Source organism: Otolemur garnettii, unplaced genomic scaffold (genome assembly GCF_000181295.1).
Source record: "Otolemur garnettii isolate 467f Iridium unplaced genomic scaffold, OtoGar3 scaffold00015, whole genome shotgun sequence".
Classification (NCBI taxonomy): domain Eukaryota; kingdom Metazoa; phylum Chordata; class Mammalia; order Primates; family Galagidae; genus Otolemur; species Otolemur garnettii.
Window position 1 is genome coordinate 28,872,843 of NW_003852410.1, and position 18,069 is coordinate 28,890,911.

Sequence of the window (18,069 nt, forward strand, 5' to 3'; positions counted from 1 at the left end):
ATGTTTTAATCTTTTAATCAATCTCTGGTTCTTCTTCCAGCCTCATCAAAATTATAGAAATAAGAAAGGTATAAACTCACCAGGATAAAGAGTATGGGGAAGGGACAACAATAGACAAAAGATGTTTGTAAATTTTGTAACATTAAAGAGTGACTTAGAAGAGCATAGAAAGCTGAAACCTTTGGATTTACATCAGGTTGCCAGTGAGTTTCACAGAGGCTCAAGAATTGACAATGCTAGGTATACTGCCAAGGGAGGGTAAAGACGAAGGTCAAAAATAGAGAGATTGGCTACAATTTTGTTATCAGTTACTATAGAACGATTCCAGCTTCTGGTTCTAACTCCATATACCTAAACCACAGGAGATTTGGTCTCTGGAGTTTCATAAGTACATCAGGTACATGTACTATACCTAATAGGAAAACCATTAGGAAAAAAGAAATAGATATGATACAGAATATATGTATTTTTTTCTCAGAGTTAAAAGATATTGCATCTATGAAATACAAATAATTTGTTTTTGATTTATATCAATAAACATTTTATTAAAGTGTATTAGAAGTATTATTATATTATAAACTTTATATATACATATGGAAACCTGCACAGATCCTAAGTGTGCAGCTTGAAGTATTACCACAAAGTGAACACATTTCTGTAACCACTATGCAGATCAAACATTATGAGCCTCCTTAGAAGACATCTTGCTTATGTCTCCTCCTAATGATGACCTACTCCTTTCTCCTAAAAGGTAACCTCTATCTTAATGTCTAACAGATTAATTTTACCTATTTTTATCTTTTTATAAGTTGAATCACATAGGGCACATTTTTCATATATGCATTCTTTCCTAAAACATTGTGAAATTCACCTATGTTGTTGCACATAACAATAATTTATTGATTTTCAGTACTATGTTATTGTATGGATATACCTCATTTTATTTCTCCTTTGTAGGCTGCTATGAATAATGGTTCTAGAAACATTCTTTTACAGTGCTCCTGGAGCACCTGTATAGGCATTTCTTTGTATATCTAAAAGTTAAATGAAGGCATATACTTCAGAATTCCTAATTTCAATTATTATATTTTTGATTGTAGAATTTCCGTTTGATTCTTCTCTATAATTTCCATTTCTCAGATGAAATTCTTCATATTATTATCAAATTTCTCAAATATATTAATCAAAGTTATCTTAAAGTTAGCTCATAACTCCTATATATGGTTGGATCCCGTGTGGGTCTATTTCTGTTGTCTGTTTATTTTTCTCTTGGCCATGTGCCTTGGTATGTCTGATGAATTTTGAGTGAATGCTAGATATTGGAGATTAAAAACTATAGAGATATTTTGATGTTGTGGATGGTTCTTTCTCTAGAGATAAGAGAATCAGAAAAGAAAAAAAGACAGTAATAGTAATAGAATATATAACCCCAAAAGACTGAAAATAGGATGTAAATGTTAACAACTTTGGAAAATAGTTCAAGGAATTCACCATCAGAGTAATAGGATTCCAAGAAGAGAAACTAGAGAAAACAGAACTAGAAGATGATTTTCCAAACTTTAAGGCCGGATATTTTCAGATTGACATAGCTCATTACATACCCAGAATAATTAATGGAAAAGATTTACCATTGTGAAATTTAAAAACAGGAAAGATAAAGAGAAGACCCTGGAAGCTTCTAGAATTTTAAAAAATATGATTTTTTTTATTTTCTTAAATAACTTTTCATTTAAATTTAGTGTATTACTTCTCACTCTCATCCCCACTTTTGTTTTAGTCTTAGTTGTGCATTTGTGTATTTTAAATAGTCACCACCAGTCCTTTTGCTGAGGTTTCTCCAGTCATCACTTCATCACTTGATTTCCTCTAATAAGTCCTCAAAAAAGGGTTAAAGGTTTCATAATTCTCTAAATTCTGTAAGTAGATTTTTCTGTATACTTGATATTTAAAGGTCAGCTTGGTGCTGCATATAAAATACTTGCTTCTCACTTCCTTTCTGTGAGCTCTTAAGAAGTGCTATTCCATTGTCACCTTGTTTTATAGGTTGGTTTTGAAATGACTGATGCCAGTCTAATTATTTTTGCATTTGTAAGTTATTTATTTATTTTTGGCTTGGAGGCTTTGAGAGTTTCATATTTATCTTTGAAATCTAATAGTTTTACTAAGATATATCTTGGGGTTTTATCCTTCTGGATAGATTTTTCTTGGTACTCAGTGGTCACTTTGAATGTGTAGGCATAAATCTTTTTTCCACTCTATATAGTTATCTTGGGCTATAGTTTTTAATATTAGCTCTGTCTCATTATTCTATTTTTCTTTTCAGGGACTCTGCTAACACAAAAATTATTGCTTTTTTTGCCTGTCTTCCACGTCCACTACTTTTCTTCTGGCCCTTTTCTCTTCATCTAGGAGAAAAGCAAAGGGAGACTCTGCTCAAAAAAGTAAAATCCTTAAAAAAAAAAAGCAAAGGAAATTTCTAGAACTAAAGTCAAAGGAATTCAAAGGATGATGCTTAGGCAGATCATCTAGAAAGCAGGCACTCCAGAGTTCAGCATAAAAATGGAAGCTTTCAGGAGGAAAGTCTCTGGAAAAATAATGTATCTGATAAAGTAAGATATGTCTGAACGTGAAGAATAAAGCTGATTTTGCAGTGGTAATAGAGAGTTTAGAAGAATTAATGTTCAGAAGGTAGGAAACTGATGACAAGAAGCAATGATCAACTTTGAGGAAAACAAAAAGTTGCACAAGAAAAGAAATGTAATTTGATCATATGACTCAGATGTGCACAACTCTCTCTTTTGAGCAGTTTTATGTTCACAGCAAAATTAAGTGGACAGTATGTAGAGTTTTCATATGTCTCCTGTCTCCACACATGCACAAGTCTCCCCCTCTGTGCACATCCACATCCAAAAAGTGTTACATTTGTTACACTTGATAAACCTGTGTGGAGACATCATTATCACCCAAAGTACATAGTTTACATTAGAGTTTATTCTTGGTACTGTATATTCTTTGGGTTCTATTTTACCTGTTTTTCTGTAGTATTATTTCAGAAGAGTTCCACTGTCCTTAAAGTTCCCAGGTTCCAACTATTTATTTCACTTCTTCCCCTAGCCTTTGGCAAAAACTGATCTTTTTATTGTCTCCAAAGTTTTGCCTTTTCAAAATGTCATATAGTCAGAGTAATACAGTATATAGCTTTTTCAGATTGGCCTCTATCACTTAGAAATGTGCATTTAAAGTTTCTCAAAGTCTTTTCCTGGCATCATATCTCAATTCTTTTTAGTGCTGAATAATAATTTAACTGAATTCATGTACCACAGTTTATTTATCCATTCAACTATTGAAGGACATCTTAGGTGCTTCCAGGCCTTCATGATTATGAGTAAACCTGCTATGAACACTGTTGTGTAGGTTTTTTTTTTTATGTAAACATAAGTTTCAACTTATTTGGGTATGCCAAGGAGCACAATTGGTGAATTACATGATAATAACATGTTTAGTTTTGTAAGAAACTGCTAAACTGTCTTCCAAAGTGGCCACACCATATTGCATTTCCACCAGCAATGAATGAAAATTCCTGTTGTTCCACATCCTTGCCAGTGTTTGGTGTTTCAAATTTTTAGATTTTCATCATTGCACTCAGTGTATAATATACAATTTTTTAATATAAGCTTATTAATATACGATTTTTTAATGTAAGCTTATTAATATAAAAGACTAATAATGCATCTAAAAATTATGAAAAATCACATTAGGAGGATGAGGAGAGGGAAGTAAAATGGAGTAGTAGTTTAAGAGTGCTGAATCCTCTTTTTAAGAAGTCAGACATTATCTAAAACTGGTAGAGGAGGAAATGTCAGTACAATGCTACTACATATGTAAATATAAATGTAAACACCAGAAGATACAGCTGAAAGTTATTGAAAGATATAGCTGAAAATAGTCGCCTCTACCTTGTGGGACTTAGGGTTATATGAGGTGGAAGAGCAGCAATAGAGAATGGTGTCTCTTTCTTATAAGTTTTATGATACCTTTGAAATTTTTGAATAATATACATACATTATTTTGCTAAAAATTAACTTTTAAAAAGTAAATGGATAACTCATGAGGAATTCTAGAAAACAAGCACTGGTATGATCTCTTTGAGCTTTTTGGAAGGCTTGAAAAGCCTTAAGTATATAACATTTCAGAGTACCTCAACTGTTCTGGCTAGATTTGAGGAAGCATGCTGAGGTTTGGGGTGTTGGGTGTGTAAGCCTATATTCTTCATTGCTTAGCTGCTGGTACTTAATTTTATCTCAACCTAAGTACTCATCCTGTGTCTATGCTTCAGTTTCCTCATCAGTAAAATGAGGATAATAATTATTCCTTAGTTAGGTAAAATACTATTTTTATATTCCCAGTGAAAGCATAATGTATATAAACCAAGTACATCGTGGAGAAGTTAAATTGGTATTGTGGAGCCTAAAGACATAGGTTATTGTTCCTACAGTCCATTACTGTGATTATGTACCAACTTTGTGGGTTTGTGTAAGTCCTGAACATCTCTGAGCTGTGCTTCTCATTAATTACTACAAGGCTGTTGTGAAGATCTAATTAAATACAAAAACATATTTGAAAAGACAAATTATAATGCAGTGTGCAGATGTTAAAAATCTATCTGACTTTATACACCAGCCACTAGGATAAAATAGCCCCTGCTTCTGGAAGCTCAGGGTCTGACAAGAAAACTTACATGTAATAGATTATAATACCCAGTGGTAACTTCCCTATTGGGTCTAATTAGCAGTAGGAGAAGAGTTTGGAGCACTGCCCTTTACTTGAGAGAGCCATTTGGTGAGGCGCTTGGATTTCACAGACCCATCAACATTTGAATTTGCCAAATCAGGTTATTAAAACAAACAAGAGAAGCTACAATGATGAAAGCCATTGCTTTGATTGTTTCGTTAAATGAAAGGATATTTACACAAACACACATGCAGAGAAGCATGTATAAACTATTAATAAGAAGGTCTCAATTTCAGAATAAAAGCTAACATTTTAACCATATACCACTGAAAGACATCCTGGATCACTGTTCATAAACCATGATTTAGAAGATTTTGACATAGGAAATCATCTTTCTAAACTGCATTCTGAAGGAAAAATATAATTCTCTAAACAAAGGAAATAGGATGTAAAAAAAAAAAAAAAAAAATTTCAGGCAGAGGAGAGGTTATAATATGTAGAAAGGGAAGGCATCATGCAAGGACCTGATGGATTTTCAAGGAAGAGGAAGTTCAGGATGGTGCATGGCAGGATGGAAGGTATAATATTGCACTGCTAGGCTGCATACTTTGGATGACATAAAGATGTGGAGCACATTTCCTGTCCTCAGAGTTTTATGTGTAATCATAGACATTAGAAAAGTTAACACAAGAGTTTATTATGAAGATAAATATACAAAATAGGACAAAGGATAACAGGATAATTAAATGTGCCTGGTCAGAGAAACTGACAACAGAAGTGATATGATAAAAGTGATAATGTTTATGATAATGATGATGGTGGTGGTTGTGGTGGTAATGGTGAGGATTGCAGCATTAACTCTTGATATGACCTACGCAGAATTCTAAGCACTTTACATGTATGAGATTGTTTAATGCTCATAACAACCCTGTGACATAGATGTTACTGTTATCCTCACTGTACAGGTAGGAAAACTGAGGCACACAAAAGTCAAGTAATTTGTCCAAGGTCACACTACTGCTAAGTAGTAGAACCAGGATTTAAACCTGGTAGTAGGGCTTCAGAGCTTGTATCTCCTGATTTCTACCATGTACTATGCTGCCTTTCATGAGCTGGGAGAAGAGAAGGAAATTTTCAAAAGGAAAAATACAAATTTTCAAAAAGAAAGAGATGTCATGCAGTAGGAATGCCAAAATTTGGTCACTAGCTGTGTTTAAGAGTGCTGTATTACAATAAATAATGGATATCCTTTTGTCTTTCTGACTAAAGGAGGAGTCCTTTTCTTCTACAAAGTCAGATAAGTCACGGTATTGAGACCTTTATCCTAGGAAACTTTTTTACTTGTTTTTTTAAATTCCATACTGAGATTTGATTTAAAAATTTTGTATTAAATGCTCAGTTGAGCTCAGTGCTTTACTGTCCTTGGCTTATTTAGACTGCTACCATTTCACTCTAGAACTTCTTAAACTCACTCAAGCTATGAGATTTTGTCTAATTTCTTTGCTTTGCTATTCTTTTTTTACACAATGGGCATAATAGAAAATGAATTGTTGGAACCTTGAAACAAGCAATTAATCAGTTTTTACTTGCCCAGAGGAATGACTTGCTGGACAAGTAGTAAAGCATACTGATTCAATTTAGTTTATTACTTTATGGTTCCTGAGGGGACATGGACTGATATTTTTAGGCATTTGCATGACTGAATTATTGATTAACTCTTATCATTCTGTGTTTAAAACAAAAACCAGAATATATGTTTAGATAGATAAGAGAAATATAGAAGAAAAAAACAAGCAGAGCAGATCAAGTCATGATACATTAAGTATAGACTTATTCTGTGTCAGTGATGATTTTACAGGTCTCCCAACTTGCCAGTTGAGTGTGTTTTCTCAAATATCAGTACTGGAGAGTATGTATTCTATGTTCAGAAATGCAAGAAAAGAAGAATTAAAGGTATGATTTCAAATTGACAGCTCTGGAAGGTATATACTACATCTCTCCACAGTTTTATTTATCTCAAGTATATCTAGCACATGACCTGGCACTGGTAACCTATCATAAATGTTTAATAAAGTAAAGAATTAAGAGTTGGCTGTTTGTTCAATTATTTATCCATTCACTCTCTAGTCAATAAACTTTATTGAGTATCAAGCAATGAGAAGAAAATTCTTCCTTTAAAGGCCACAGAAGAATCTATAAACACATTAACGTTAATAGACTGACAGAGGAGAGAAGGTCCTGTAATTCAATGTCTTAGTTATATAGTAAGAAAAACAAGGCACATGGAAATAAGACCTCGTGTGCTGATGTCGCAAAAGGTGGAACTTGAGACAAAGCCTCTGGCTATTCTTTTCTCAACAGTAAACAAGTTTACCTTCCCTAATGACCACAATGTTTTGATGTCTTTAATATTTATCATTAGTAGTCATAACATCTTATGTTCTTATGTTGGATATTTCCCCACCTCTGTCTTCAGCTTCAGATCAGGTTAGTGCATTTCATACCCAAATTTCAGCAATTTAAGCTTGATTTTTACTCCTTTCTATAGTGGAGTTGAACTCAAAATCATGCCAGAACTAGAAATACGGTAAAGTCTTAGCATAGCAGAGGTGTCCAGCAGCCAAGAGTAGATCTCACAAAAATGGTCATTAATATATGTAGATTCAAAGCAATCTACAGATTCTGTGCAATCTCTCTCAAATTCCAATAGCCTTTATTTTCAGAAATGGAAAAACTGATCCTCAGATTCATGTGGAATCTGCAAATAGCTAAAACAAACTTGAAAATGCAATGAAAATTGGAAGATTTACACTTCCCAATTTCACACCTTACTACAAAGCTACAATAACAGTTTGGTACTAAAATAAGGATTGATACATAGACGAAGAGAATAGAATTGAGTCCAGAAACAAACCATATATTTCATTTCATCAAGGGCTATAAGACTATTTAATTTTAAAGAATAGTCTCTTCAACAAATGGTTCTGGAAAAAACGGGTATCTACATGCAAATGAATGAGGTCAGAACCTTGTCTCACACCATATGGAAAAATTAACTTAAAATATGTCAATGGCCTAAATATAAGTGCTAAAACCATAAAAGTTTTAGGAAAAGCAAGAATTTAATCATCATGACCTTGATTTTGGCAATTTTATTAGATATGAGAATAAAAGCACAGCAACAAAATTTTAAAAAAGTAAAATTGGGCTTCATTAAAATTAAAGACATTTATGCATCAAAGAGCATTGTTAAAAAGTGAAGAGACAGCCCACATAGTTAAAGAAAATATTCTGCATATCATATATCTGATGGGATATATATTATGGTTCTCTCTATATAAAGATAATGAGAGAATATTCTGATATATTCTGGTACCCAGACTATACAAAGACAATTAAGTTCACAAACTCATCCTAGAAAAAGTGCTAAATACCTCGTTGCTGAACATTGCTATGGTCACCTGTGAAGTACTCCCCTTGGGAAACTATGCAGCAATGTGAGCACCTAGTCCACCCTTCAAAGCAATTGTGGAAATTATTTTCTGGAATGGCTATCAGAGCTGTCATTGCATTATACTTGATGTCCTGAATGTCATCAAAATGTTCTTCCTTTCAATATTTCCTTTGAAGAAAAAAGTCATTGGTAACCAGATCAGGTGAGTAGGTAGGGTATGCCAAAACAGTTACTTGTCTGCTAGCTAAAAACTCCCTCACAGACAGTGTTGTGTGAGCTGGTGCATTGTTGTGATGCAAGAGACATACTCGTCTCATGCCAAGATTTTCAGTTAAGATTTTCCTGTTTCTCTATTGATGTTTACTTTGTCTGCTGTACTTCTCACAGTTAGCCACTGATTTTCAACATACTATTCCACAAATTTTTGCAGTGTTTTCATCAGTTCTGCTTGTTTTTGGCCACCCTGAGCCCTCCTCATCAATGATACTTTCTCTCCCCACAGAAAAACAATCCATTGCATACTGCTGTTTTCTCCATGGCATTATCCTCATAAATGTAGACTAACATGTTCCTGATTTCGCTTCCACTCTTTCCATGTTTAACAAGAAGTTTACAAATGTTTGTTCCTTGCTCTATTTTTCCCAACAGCACACAAAAACATACAGCAATGACAAATGCTACTCAGCAAGACACCACCACACATTGACACAGATACAACTATGAGACCTTGTTATACCAAAGTTATGAAACCTCATCAAGTTGTTTGTACAATGAGGCAGACCTAATTGTCAGACCTCATACAGTCAGCCTCTCATATCTTTAGGCTCCACATCCTCAGATCCAACCAACTGGAGATCAAAAATATCCAATAAAAAGTACAACAATAAAAAATTACACAAATAAGCAAATAACATCTATAGCAGAACCTCTATAGTTGACCATCTCCCTACATCAACCACCTCCTTAAGTTGACCTACTTTTCATAGAACAGACATATACCACATATACTCAATGGAAGTTCCTTATGTTGACCACCCCAATATGCTGATTAATTTTTTTTGATCCCTTGGATGGTTAACTTAAAGAGTTTCTACTGTATTTATATAATGCTTACAATGTATTAGTTATTTTACATAATCTAGAGATATTATATAAGGAACTTCAGTATCAGTGGCTTTGAGAATCCACAGGGAGTCCTGGAACCAATCCCCTGTAGAACAGCTGTATAAAGAACCCTTACAACTTAACCAAGTAAAAGACAAACAACCTAATTAAAAAATAATCAAAAAATTTGAATAGACCTTTCTCCAAAGAAGATATACAAATGGAAGGCAAACACATGAAAAGATGCTCAATATTATTAGTCATTAAGGAAATGCAAATGAAAACCACAATGAGGTACCACTGCATACACACTAGGCGAGCTGTAATTTTTGTAATAGAAATAATAAGTATTGGCAAGGATGTAGAGAAATTGGAACCTTTGTATATTACTGAGTAGAACACAAAATGGTTCACCCACTGTGGAAAACAGTATAGTGGTTCCTGAAAATGTTAATCATAGAATTACCATATGATCCTACATTTCTATTTCTAGATATATACCCCAAAGAATGGAAAACAGTACTCAAACAAGTATATATACATTCATGTTCAAAGCCCCACTGCTCATAATAGGCGAGGAAACAACCCAAATAGTCATCAATAGAAGGATGGATAAACAAAATGATGTCATATGTACTACAATGGAATAATACCAGCCATAAAAAGGAACCAGATAGATGCTACAATGTGGGTGAACCTCCAAAACATTACACTGAAGTTACAAAATCATTACACTGACTTTTTTACAAGTGAAAAAAGTCAGACATGGAAGATCACATATTGTATGATTCCATACCTATGAAATATCCAGAATAGGTAAATCCATAGAGAAAGAACATAATTTTATGGTTGACAGAGACTAGAAGCCTGAGGGATTGGGAGAAACCACTTAATCACTTAATAATGGGTAAGGAGTTGTTTTACTTTGGAGTGAGGGAAATGTTTTGAAAGTAGAAGGTGGTGGTAGTTACAAAGCATTGTGAATGTATTAAGTACTGCTGAATAGTTCACATTAAAATGGTCGATTTTATGATAAGGTGAATTTCTCAGTAAATTATTTTTTGTAAAAAAGCTTAAAGGACATGATTTCATTCAGGATAGCCAAGTTTGGGGTATAGCCCAGGTTTATTTCCCTTTTTGGACATCAAACCTTTTATTATTAAAAAATAAGATATAATGGTTTTGTCACTATAATAATGAAATGCTTTACATAAATATTTACATAGCACTTGCTGCATACCAGGCACTACTCTTATACTCTTACATACATTAGTCATCATTTAAATCTCATTTAATCATCATGATAGTCCTATAAGGTAAGTACTTTTTTTATATTTATAGATGAGGAGAACAGGGTACAATAAAGTAAAATGACTATGCCAAGGTCACGCAGCTAATAAGTAATGGAGCTGGAATATGATCCCAGGATGCCTTGCTCCAGAGCCCATGCTCCTAATCACTATAATATACTGCTTATTAAAATCTTTCAGCATTAGACAGTAAACTCCACAAGGGCAGAGATTTGAATCCATGCCATTCCCAGAGAAAATCTGGTAGTTATGTGGCTAATGAATGGACAAAAAGTGAGCAGACTTCATAGAAATATCTTGGCATGAAGGTACATATTTGCTCATGTAGCATCCAAGAAAACTAGATGGTCGATTTTTTTAAAAAATGTTTTTTGCTCCTAGTATGAGTTAGTATATTATTAGAATGTTTGAGTGACTTTGTAACCCTATTTGCCTTTTTTTGGTCTTAAAGCCATCATAAAATGAACCATTCTGTAGGTGTTTAATATCTTTGATGAGGATCTGGTAGTTATGTGGCTAATTAATGGACAAAAAGTGAGCAGACTTCATAGAAATACCTTGGCGTGAAGGTACATAAAACCTTCACGTTTTATGCTTCTCACTAGTGTTTCAGAGAGGTGAACTCTGATATAACTAAGTCACTATTACCGGCACTACAGGCTATTACCAAATAAATAAGATGAATGTAGATGAGTCTGGGACCAGTGAACTATTATACAATTAATTCTTACTTAAACTATATGAATTCGGAGGAGACCTGAACCAAAGCAGATCTACAAATCTCACTATTTTATAAGGCATTTCCCCCTGATAAAAATGGGGATGATGATATTTAATGCATAAAGTGTCTTATGTACGTATTAAAATTGATGACTTAATTTTTAAAGCTGGTTAAGATCCTCATCAAAGATATTAAACACCTACAGAATGGTTCATTTTATGATGGCTTTAAGACCAAAAAAAGACAAATAGGGTTACAAAGTCACTCAAACATTCTAATAATATACTAACTCATACTAGGAGCAAAAAACATTTTTTAAAAAAATCGACCATCTAGTTGTTCTTGGATGCTACATGTACAAATCTGTCATCTTTCCCATAGCCTTCCCCTTCATGTACTATTTTGCCATTCCAAAAGACTATTCCAGCCAGCATTATGTGCTGTCATATTTGTTAACACCAGCAGTTTAGATTCAGCTATGTCATTTTGTATCATTAACTAGATATTAATCAGGCAGTCTGTATGTTTCCATACACATTCCCTCACAGAACATAGAAATTGTCTGAAAGAACAATCCAGACAGATCCTGGTCCCTTAGTATCTAATTGTCAGCTTGATTTGTTATTTGCCACCTTAGGAGAAAGTTGTGATACCCAAATAAAATGTGTGTGAAGTACTTTTCAGGATATAGCTGAACAAAGAATAACCAGGGGAAAAAATGGAGCACTTAACTAGTCCAGGCTGTTATTAAAGAACTTTTTCCATGACCATTCAACTGAGTCTCCCCTTTCAACCAGGTGCTGTGCTAAATATATCACTGAGATTCTTGTTGGGGTTCTTCTATCATTCTCTCATATACCAGCAACCCTTTGGACGAACTGTCTTTCAGTTCTGAGAATGCACTGAAGTCCTGCTTTCCCAATCTTTGATGCTCTGTTTCCTCTACCTGAATGACTGCTCCCACTCCCATAACCCCAGTCTTCTTTCTGCTTACCTTTTATGTCTCAGCTTAAAAATCTTTTTAACAGCCAAATTTTTCCCTAACACTCTATGCTATTAGATTTCTCCATTGTGCTCTTTCATTACCTTCAACTTTTCAGAGCATTCAACAAAATTATAAGTAAGTAATTATTTACTATTTGATTTGTTTCATACTCTGCTAGTTGTAAGCTTCAAGAGGGCAAGGAGAGGGTTACTCTGGCTCACCACTAGATTACTAGCCATTGGACAAGTGCCTGGCATATAGTGGAGCCTCAATAAATACGAAGGTAGACTATGCTCTCTATGGACTCACAATTCAGAACTATTTAATTTTTTTGTAGGATCTATGCTATTTTCAGACTTAACTCTTACTTTTAAATCAAGCTGTAAATAATAAAATAAACTGACATAATAACTAGACATGGAGAAGAGGGGAGTTAGTGGTAAGGCAAGTGGTAAGGATCAAGTTAACTTCCATTTAGTGCTTCAGAACATCTAGCTGCCAAGTAATAAATGGTCCTAAAGTGCCTTTATTACTTTGGCTTCTCAAAAATGAGACTAAAGCCCTTTTCAAGTATCCCTCTGTGAAATCTCAGAGAAAGTTTGAGAGCTTGTATTTGCTAAATGGGCTTAAAAATTAGTCTTTAGTTTAAATAATCAACTAATAGGTTTTTTATTTCTCCTTTTCTTGCAGATTTTATAGTGCCCACAATTTCCCTCAAAGAATAAACCAATAAGTAGTGAGACAGTTCTGGATACAAAGGAAGAGTAGACATCTAGGAAAGAAAGATGAGGCAGAGGGTATTTGAGACTGCCCTAGAAGCTAAAGTTTTAATCTGAAATCTGATCTGCATGTCAAACATGTACCTATAAGACTCAGATTGGAGCTTTGTAATAGTCTCTGCCTTGTTCTATGTTCTGTAAAAGCTTATGGCTTTATGGTTACCAGAGATTTGCTGTCTCTTACTAGCTGGAAACTCAGATTTTGTGTTTATATATTTCAAACTTTTTATGCCTTTGTATCCTGTACTAATCAAACAAGCCTGCCCTAGAAGCTAAAGTTTTCACGATTCTCTATATAGGATTCAGGATGTAGCATTTTATTTTAGCTTCTTATTGGCTTCCAGAATTCTCTTTTGTCTTTTAATATAAAATCTTAGTTTATCAATATTGGCATTGATGGGGAAATTATCTTTTCCTACCTCAGAAGAGTTTGGAATGATAAACAAAATAGATATCTGGAGTAAGTTTAGTTATTTTTTTCCAAATGCTTACTATATTGAGAGTTCATTTACTCAATTACTTCATATTGATTTTCTAAAGGTCAATGAAAATAAAGAATACCTGAAAACTGAAATTTGTAAATCTACAGCATTTTTAATGACTGGGGCATTAGGACACTTAGAAACCATTACATTGCTGATGAGTATTTAAGATTTTAGTTAAATGATTCATTTTTCTTTTTCAGATTAGGGTATTAGGATCCAATTAAGAAAATGCCATGGCTAGGGTGCACAGACTCCTCTTCTAACATCATTTCTCTTTGTTAACTTGGTAAGAATTTATATTTACCTAAGGATGGTTTTTGAAGTTGAAATTTTCTTACTAACATTCACAAACACACAAATTTTTCCCCACTAGCTTCTAAAAATGGAAAGTTCACTCATAAAAATCCAACATATATAGAAGTTATTGTGACGAGTAAAATTAAAACTATGCTTATGCTAACCACCTAAAGTTATTTTACATTTTTGTATATTACCTTGATGTCTTTTTGCCACTTACATATTTTATATACAGTATTTATTTTCTACAGTTTGGATAGAGGTTTTTGTATCCATTATTTCCATTTGACTTCTTATCTTGAACTATTCCTTGTCATTAAGATACCTTTGTAAATATAGTTTCTTGTGGTTCTTTTACTGTGACATCCCATGAAACACTATCATGTGTCTGACACTCCTCAAGTTGTTTATTTTTTAGGAATTATAAACACCTGTTTACATCGGTCTTTGAATTTCTATTTTTACTTTAGAAGACATTTATAAAATGAAATTACAAGTAAAATGGTATGGACATTTTTAAGGCTTTTGATATATATAAAATTGCTTTCTAGGATATTAATACTAATTGATATTTTCACTTACCACAAATGACTATGCTTAATATATTTGCCATATAAGAGATCATATGAAAAAATGAGAAAAGATGTACTAATAATAAAATGTCTTCAGATGATCAAGAACAGAAAATTTATTAAAAGAAAATTAAAATATTCATATAAATATATATATGAATAAAACTAAAATAAAATATGATTGTGATTTTAATGAACTATTTTTCTTTGAAATTATTGAAAGGTAGGATTTCCACTTTCCCTTAAATTCCCTTCATCGTTTTTGCAATCCATACTCTAAATTCCCTTTCTGTCATTTTCATAATTTCTTTATAGTTGGGATCCTCTGTGGTAGCTGCCTTGTGATCTTTTAGGGGTTGTTGATGTGTTCTGGTTTTTCATGTTATCAGAATTTTTTTCTTGGTTCCTCCTCATATGTGTTTTCTTCTTATTCACATCCTTCCCCTACTTACTCCTCTCACTTTCTTCTAATCCTTAATTTTCCTTATTCTGTGCTTGGGTATTGAAGTGGCCTTTTGGTAGAGGGATGAAACGAAGAGAAGAAAAGAAAGGAAGAAGGGAGAAAAGAAGAAAAAAAATCTTTTTAATTTAGAAAAAGGAGAAAAGAAAGATGGAAAGAGAAAAATAGTAATGATAACGGTATTGGGCAGGGCATAATAACCCACATCCACAATACCAGGACCCTAGGGGTCTGGAACAGGAAGGCCCCCTGAAGTTAGGAGCTTCTTGGCAGGCTGAACTAGATCAAGAGCCTTCCTCCACCAAATATAGAAAAAATTCAGCCATGTGTCATGGTGGAGACCTATAAATACGGTCTCTGGGAGGCCAAAGATAGAAGAGCACCCAGCCAAGGGTTCCCAGGCCTCAGAGCAAGGCTCTATCCCAGAAATAAAAAAACAGACAAAAAGGAAAGAAAGAAAGAATAAAAAGGTAATGAGAGTGGCTGATGAAGATATGTCTCTAGTCTGTCATCTTAAAGCCCCTCATGAAAGGTAGGATTTTAACAGAAAGCTAGATAAAGGATATATAGGAAACTCTATACTTTTTAACTTTTCTACAAGTTTGAAATTATTTCAAAATAAGTTTAAAAGTTAATTTACTTACATAATGGTTGTTAGTTTCTTAGGTTACTTTATAATGTCATTGTACTTATTGATCTCATATAAATGAGCTGATACACCCTCAGAAATCTAAATTGGAACATACCAAACTAGTTCTCCCAAATCGCTTCTCTAGTATTCAAAAGCAAATATAAAATATTTCCAATGAATGGTTTCCTTGCATAGTTCTCTGAACTCCCTCCATATGTTATATGCTTCATATCGTTTAATTCTTTCTGCAAGCCTAGGAAGTAAGAAGTAAAATTACCATGCTCATTTTACAGATAAGAAAATCAAGGCTGAAAGGTTGAATAACTCATCCAAACTCGTACTCTAAAATCTTTTCCTTTAATTGGTTTCATTTATAAGATATGCCCATTTGGCAGAAATGGCTTACATTTTGAGAATAAGCATTTGTCTTTATTTTCAGCTGTATGTGGTATTCCCTTTCCAAAAGATGAACCTACGGACATTATTCCCAGAAGCTGTCAACTAACAACAGATGTTCCACACGTCACACAGCTGCTAAATATGACTAAACTGCACCAAACTGAAATAAAATTTGGAAGTCATCCTCTAAGTTCAGCAGAGTCAGGTATGTACTCAGGCACCTAATTGATAAGCATAATATGTCTGCATCTTCTCAATGAAGTGTGACTCCCTTTAAAGAGGGCACCATACCTCATTCTAATATATCCCTAGCACTTAACACAGTATTTGCCACATACCAGGTCAGGGGCTACAAACTCAGATCATTACTGAGGCCAGGAAGATAACATAAATGAATAGAGTGGTCTGGCTGTCTGGATAGTTAGCATATAGGAATATTTTATACTTCAACAGCGAGCCTTACTAGGGGAGAAAGGTGTGGGGATTAAGGGAGAAGGGTGAAGTATCGCTTCAGAGAAATGATTCTCCTACTACTAAAATGGTTAACTTCAACAACTATGCAAATGGTACAATAAATGGCAATTAACATACAGCCCCTGTGAGGGAGCTGTAGGGAGTGGGGCGAACTGAAGCCAAATGGAAACTATTCTCAGTCTAGGGGAATAGCTGTAATTCAGTTCTAGCCAGTGTTGCCTTTTCAAGAATGCAAGCCAAATCTCATCAGCTCTTCTATTTTTTTAAGAGGGGCTAGGTGTCCAAAATGGTTATGATAACTCTCCCAATTTTAAATATAGTCTAAAATTTTTCAAAAAACACTTTGTAGGCCACAGAAAACATGCCAGAGTTGCCAGTTTTCTCCCTCTATAATGAGTGCTTCCCAACTCCATACATGTTAGAATCATCTAAGACATTTTTAAAATACTTGATATCAAAAAAATTTATTTTTCCGATGTTTATGCTCTACCCCTAGAAAATCTCATTTAATTGGCCTAGGGTGAGTGTTTTTAAAACTTCCCTGGTGATTATAATCCAGGGAATTATGTACAGCCAGGGTTGCAAACCACTGGATCGCTTAGCCTATAAAGTTCATGTGGTTCAGATGACATTCACAAACACTGAAATAATTCAGAGGAAGGTAAATGATAGTTCTAATAATAGGACATTTATGGAGGAAGAACAAGCTGAAAGTATTCAATACATACTTAGGTAAATAAGTATTTATAACAAATGAATAAATGAGAGAGGGGGCAGAGGCAAGATGACTGACTGGAGCCAGCTTTCCACAGAGGTTCCTGTCCAGAAGGAGAGTTAAAGGATGGAAGTTTAGCAAGTAAGTTGATGGTTTGGAGCTAAGCCAAGAGAGAAGGTTGAAGAATGCACATCAACCCTATTGAGGCTGTTTCCCCCAGGAAACAAACAATAGGTACAAAATCCATTGCAAAGCGGACAGGAGTCCCCTCCCCCATGAGAACAGCTCATAGTATACTTTCTACAAATAAGCAAGCAGAGTTCAGATCTCCTCTTATTTTATCCCACGGGAGATACCCCCTAAAAACCAAAACTCCTTCTTGAGCACTAGTGTACAATGGCACTCTCCCACTAGGTATAACTGTATATATATTTTCTACCTTCAATTCTGAACTACTTGTACTCTCCTCCACTCTCACCCTGAGGTCTGGAAGCCTGTTCCCCAGAATCTAGAGAATCTGGAGTCCAGATTATTGGGTATTTCTCGAGAGGGGTGGAGAAGGCGAGAGCTGTTACAAGTCTGTGCTGATTCTGAAGCACAGATGTAAAGAGAGGACTGTGGACCAAGGGAGCCATACAGGAAAGGGAGAAGCAGTGCCCCATGGCACAGAGTAGCAGTGGCAGCAGCAGGAACAATAGGACTCACACCTCTGGGGATATTTTAGAGAGACACTCCCTGCCTCTCTTGGCTACCAGACAAAGCCAGGCCTCTACTCTGGTGGAAGCCACTGGTGGAACAGATCTGGAATGGAAACACAGGCCCCATGAGCGAAGAGTATGCCTGAGGTGGTACCTCCCCAGGCAGCATGTGGCAGGGACGGAGACTAGAATATGTGCACACAGAGATGGCATACTCCCAGAGTGGGGCTGAGTCAGAAGTGCCGCTTTAGTGA

General features: G+C 34.6%; 1 protein-coding gene across 2 annotated transcripts in view; it reads left to right on the plus strand.

Annotated features, from left to right (window-relative positions):
• CUNH3orf67 (chromosome unknown C3orf67 homolog) overlaps positions 1–18,069 on the plus strand; it is a 303,013-nt gene that overhangs the window by 122,888 nt on the left and 162,056 nt on the right. Inside the window, exon 7 of one of the 2 annotated variants that reach the window (XM_023510707.1) lies at positions 15,969–16,133. The exons of the other annotated variant lie outside the window; for it this stretch is intronic. Coding sequence (XP_023366475.1) covers positions 15,969–16,133 — 165 coding nt within the window. The remainder of the gene's footprint in view (positions 1–15,968; positions 16,134–18,069) is intronic. 2 annotated transcript variants of the gene reach the window in all.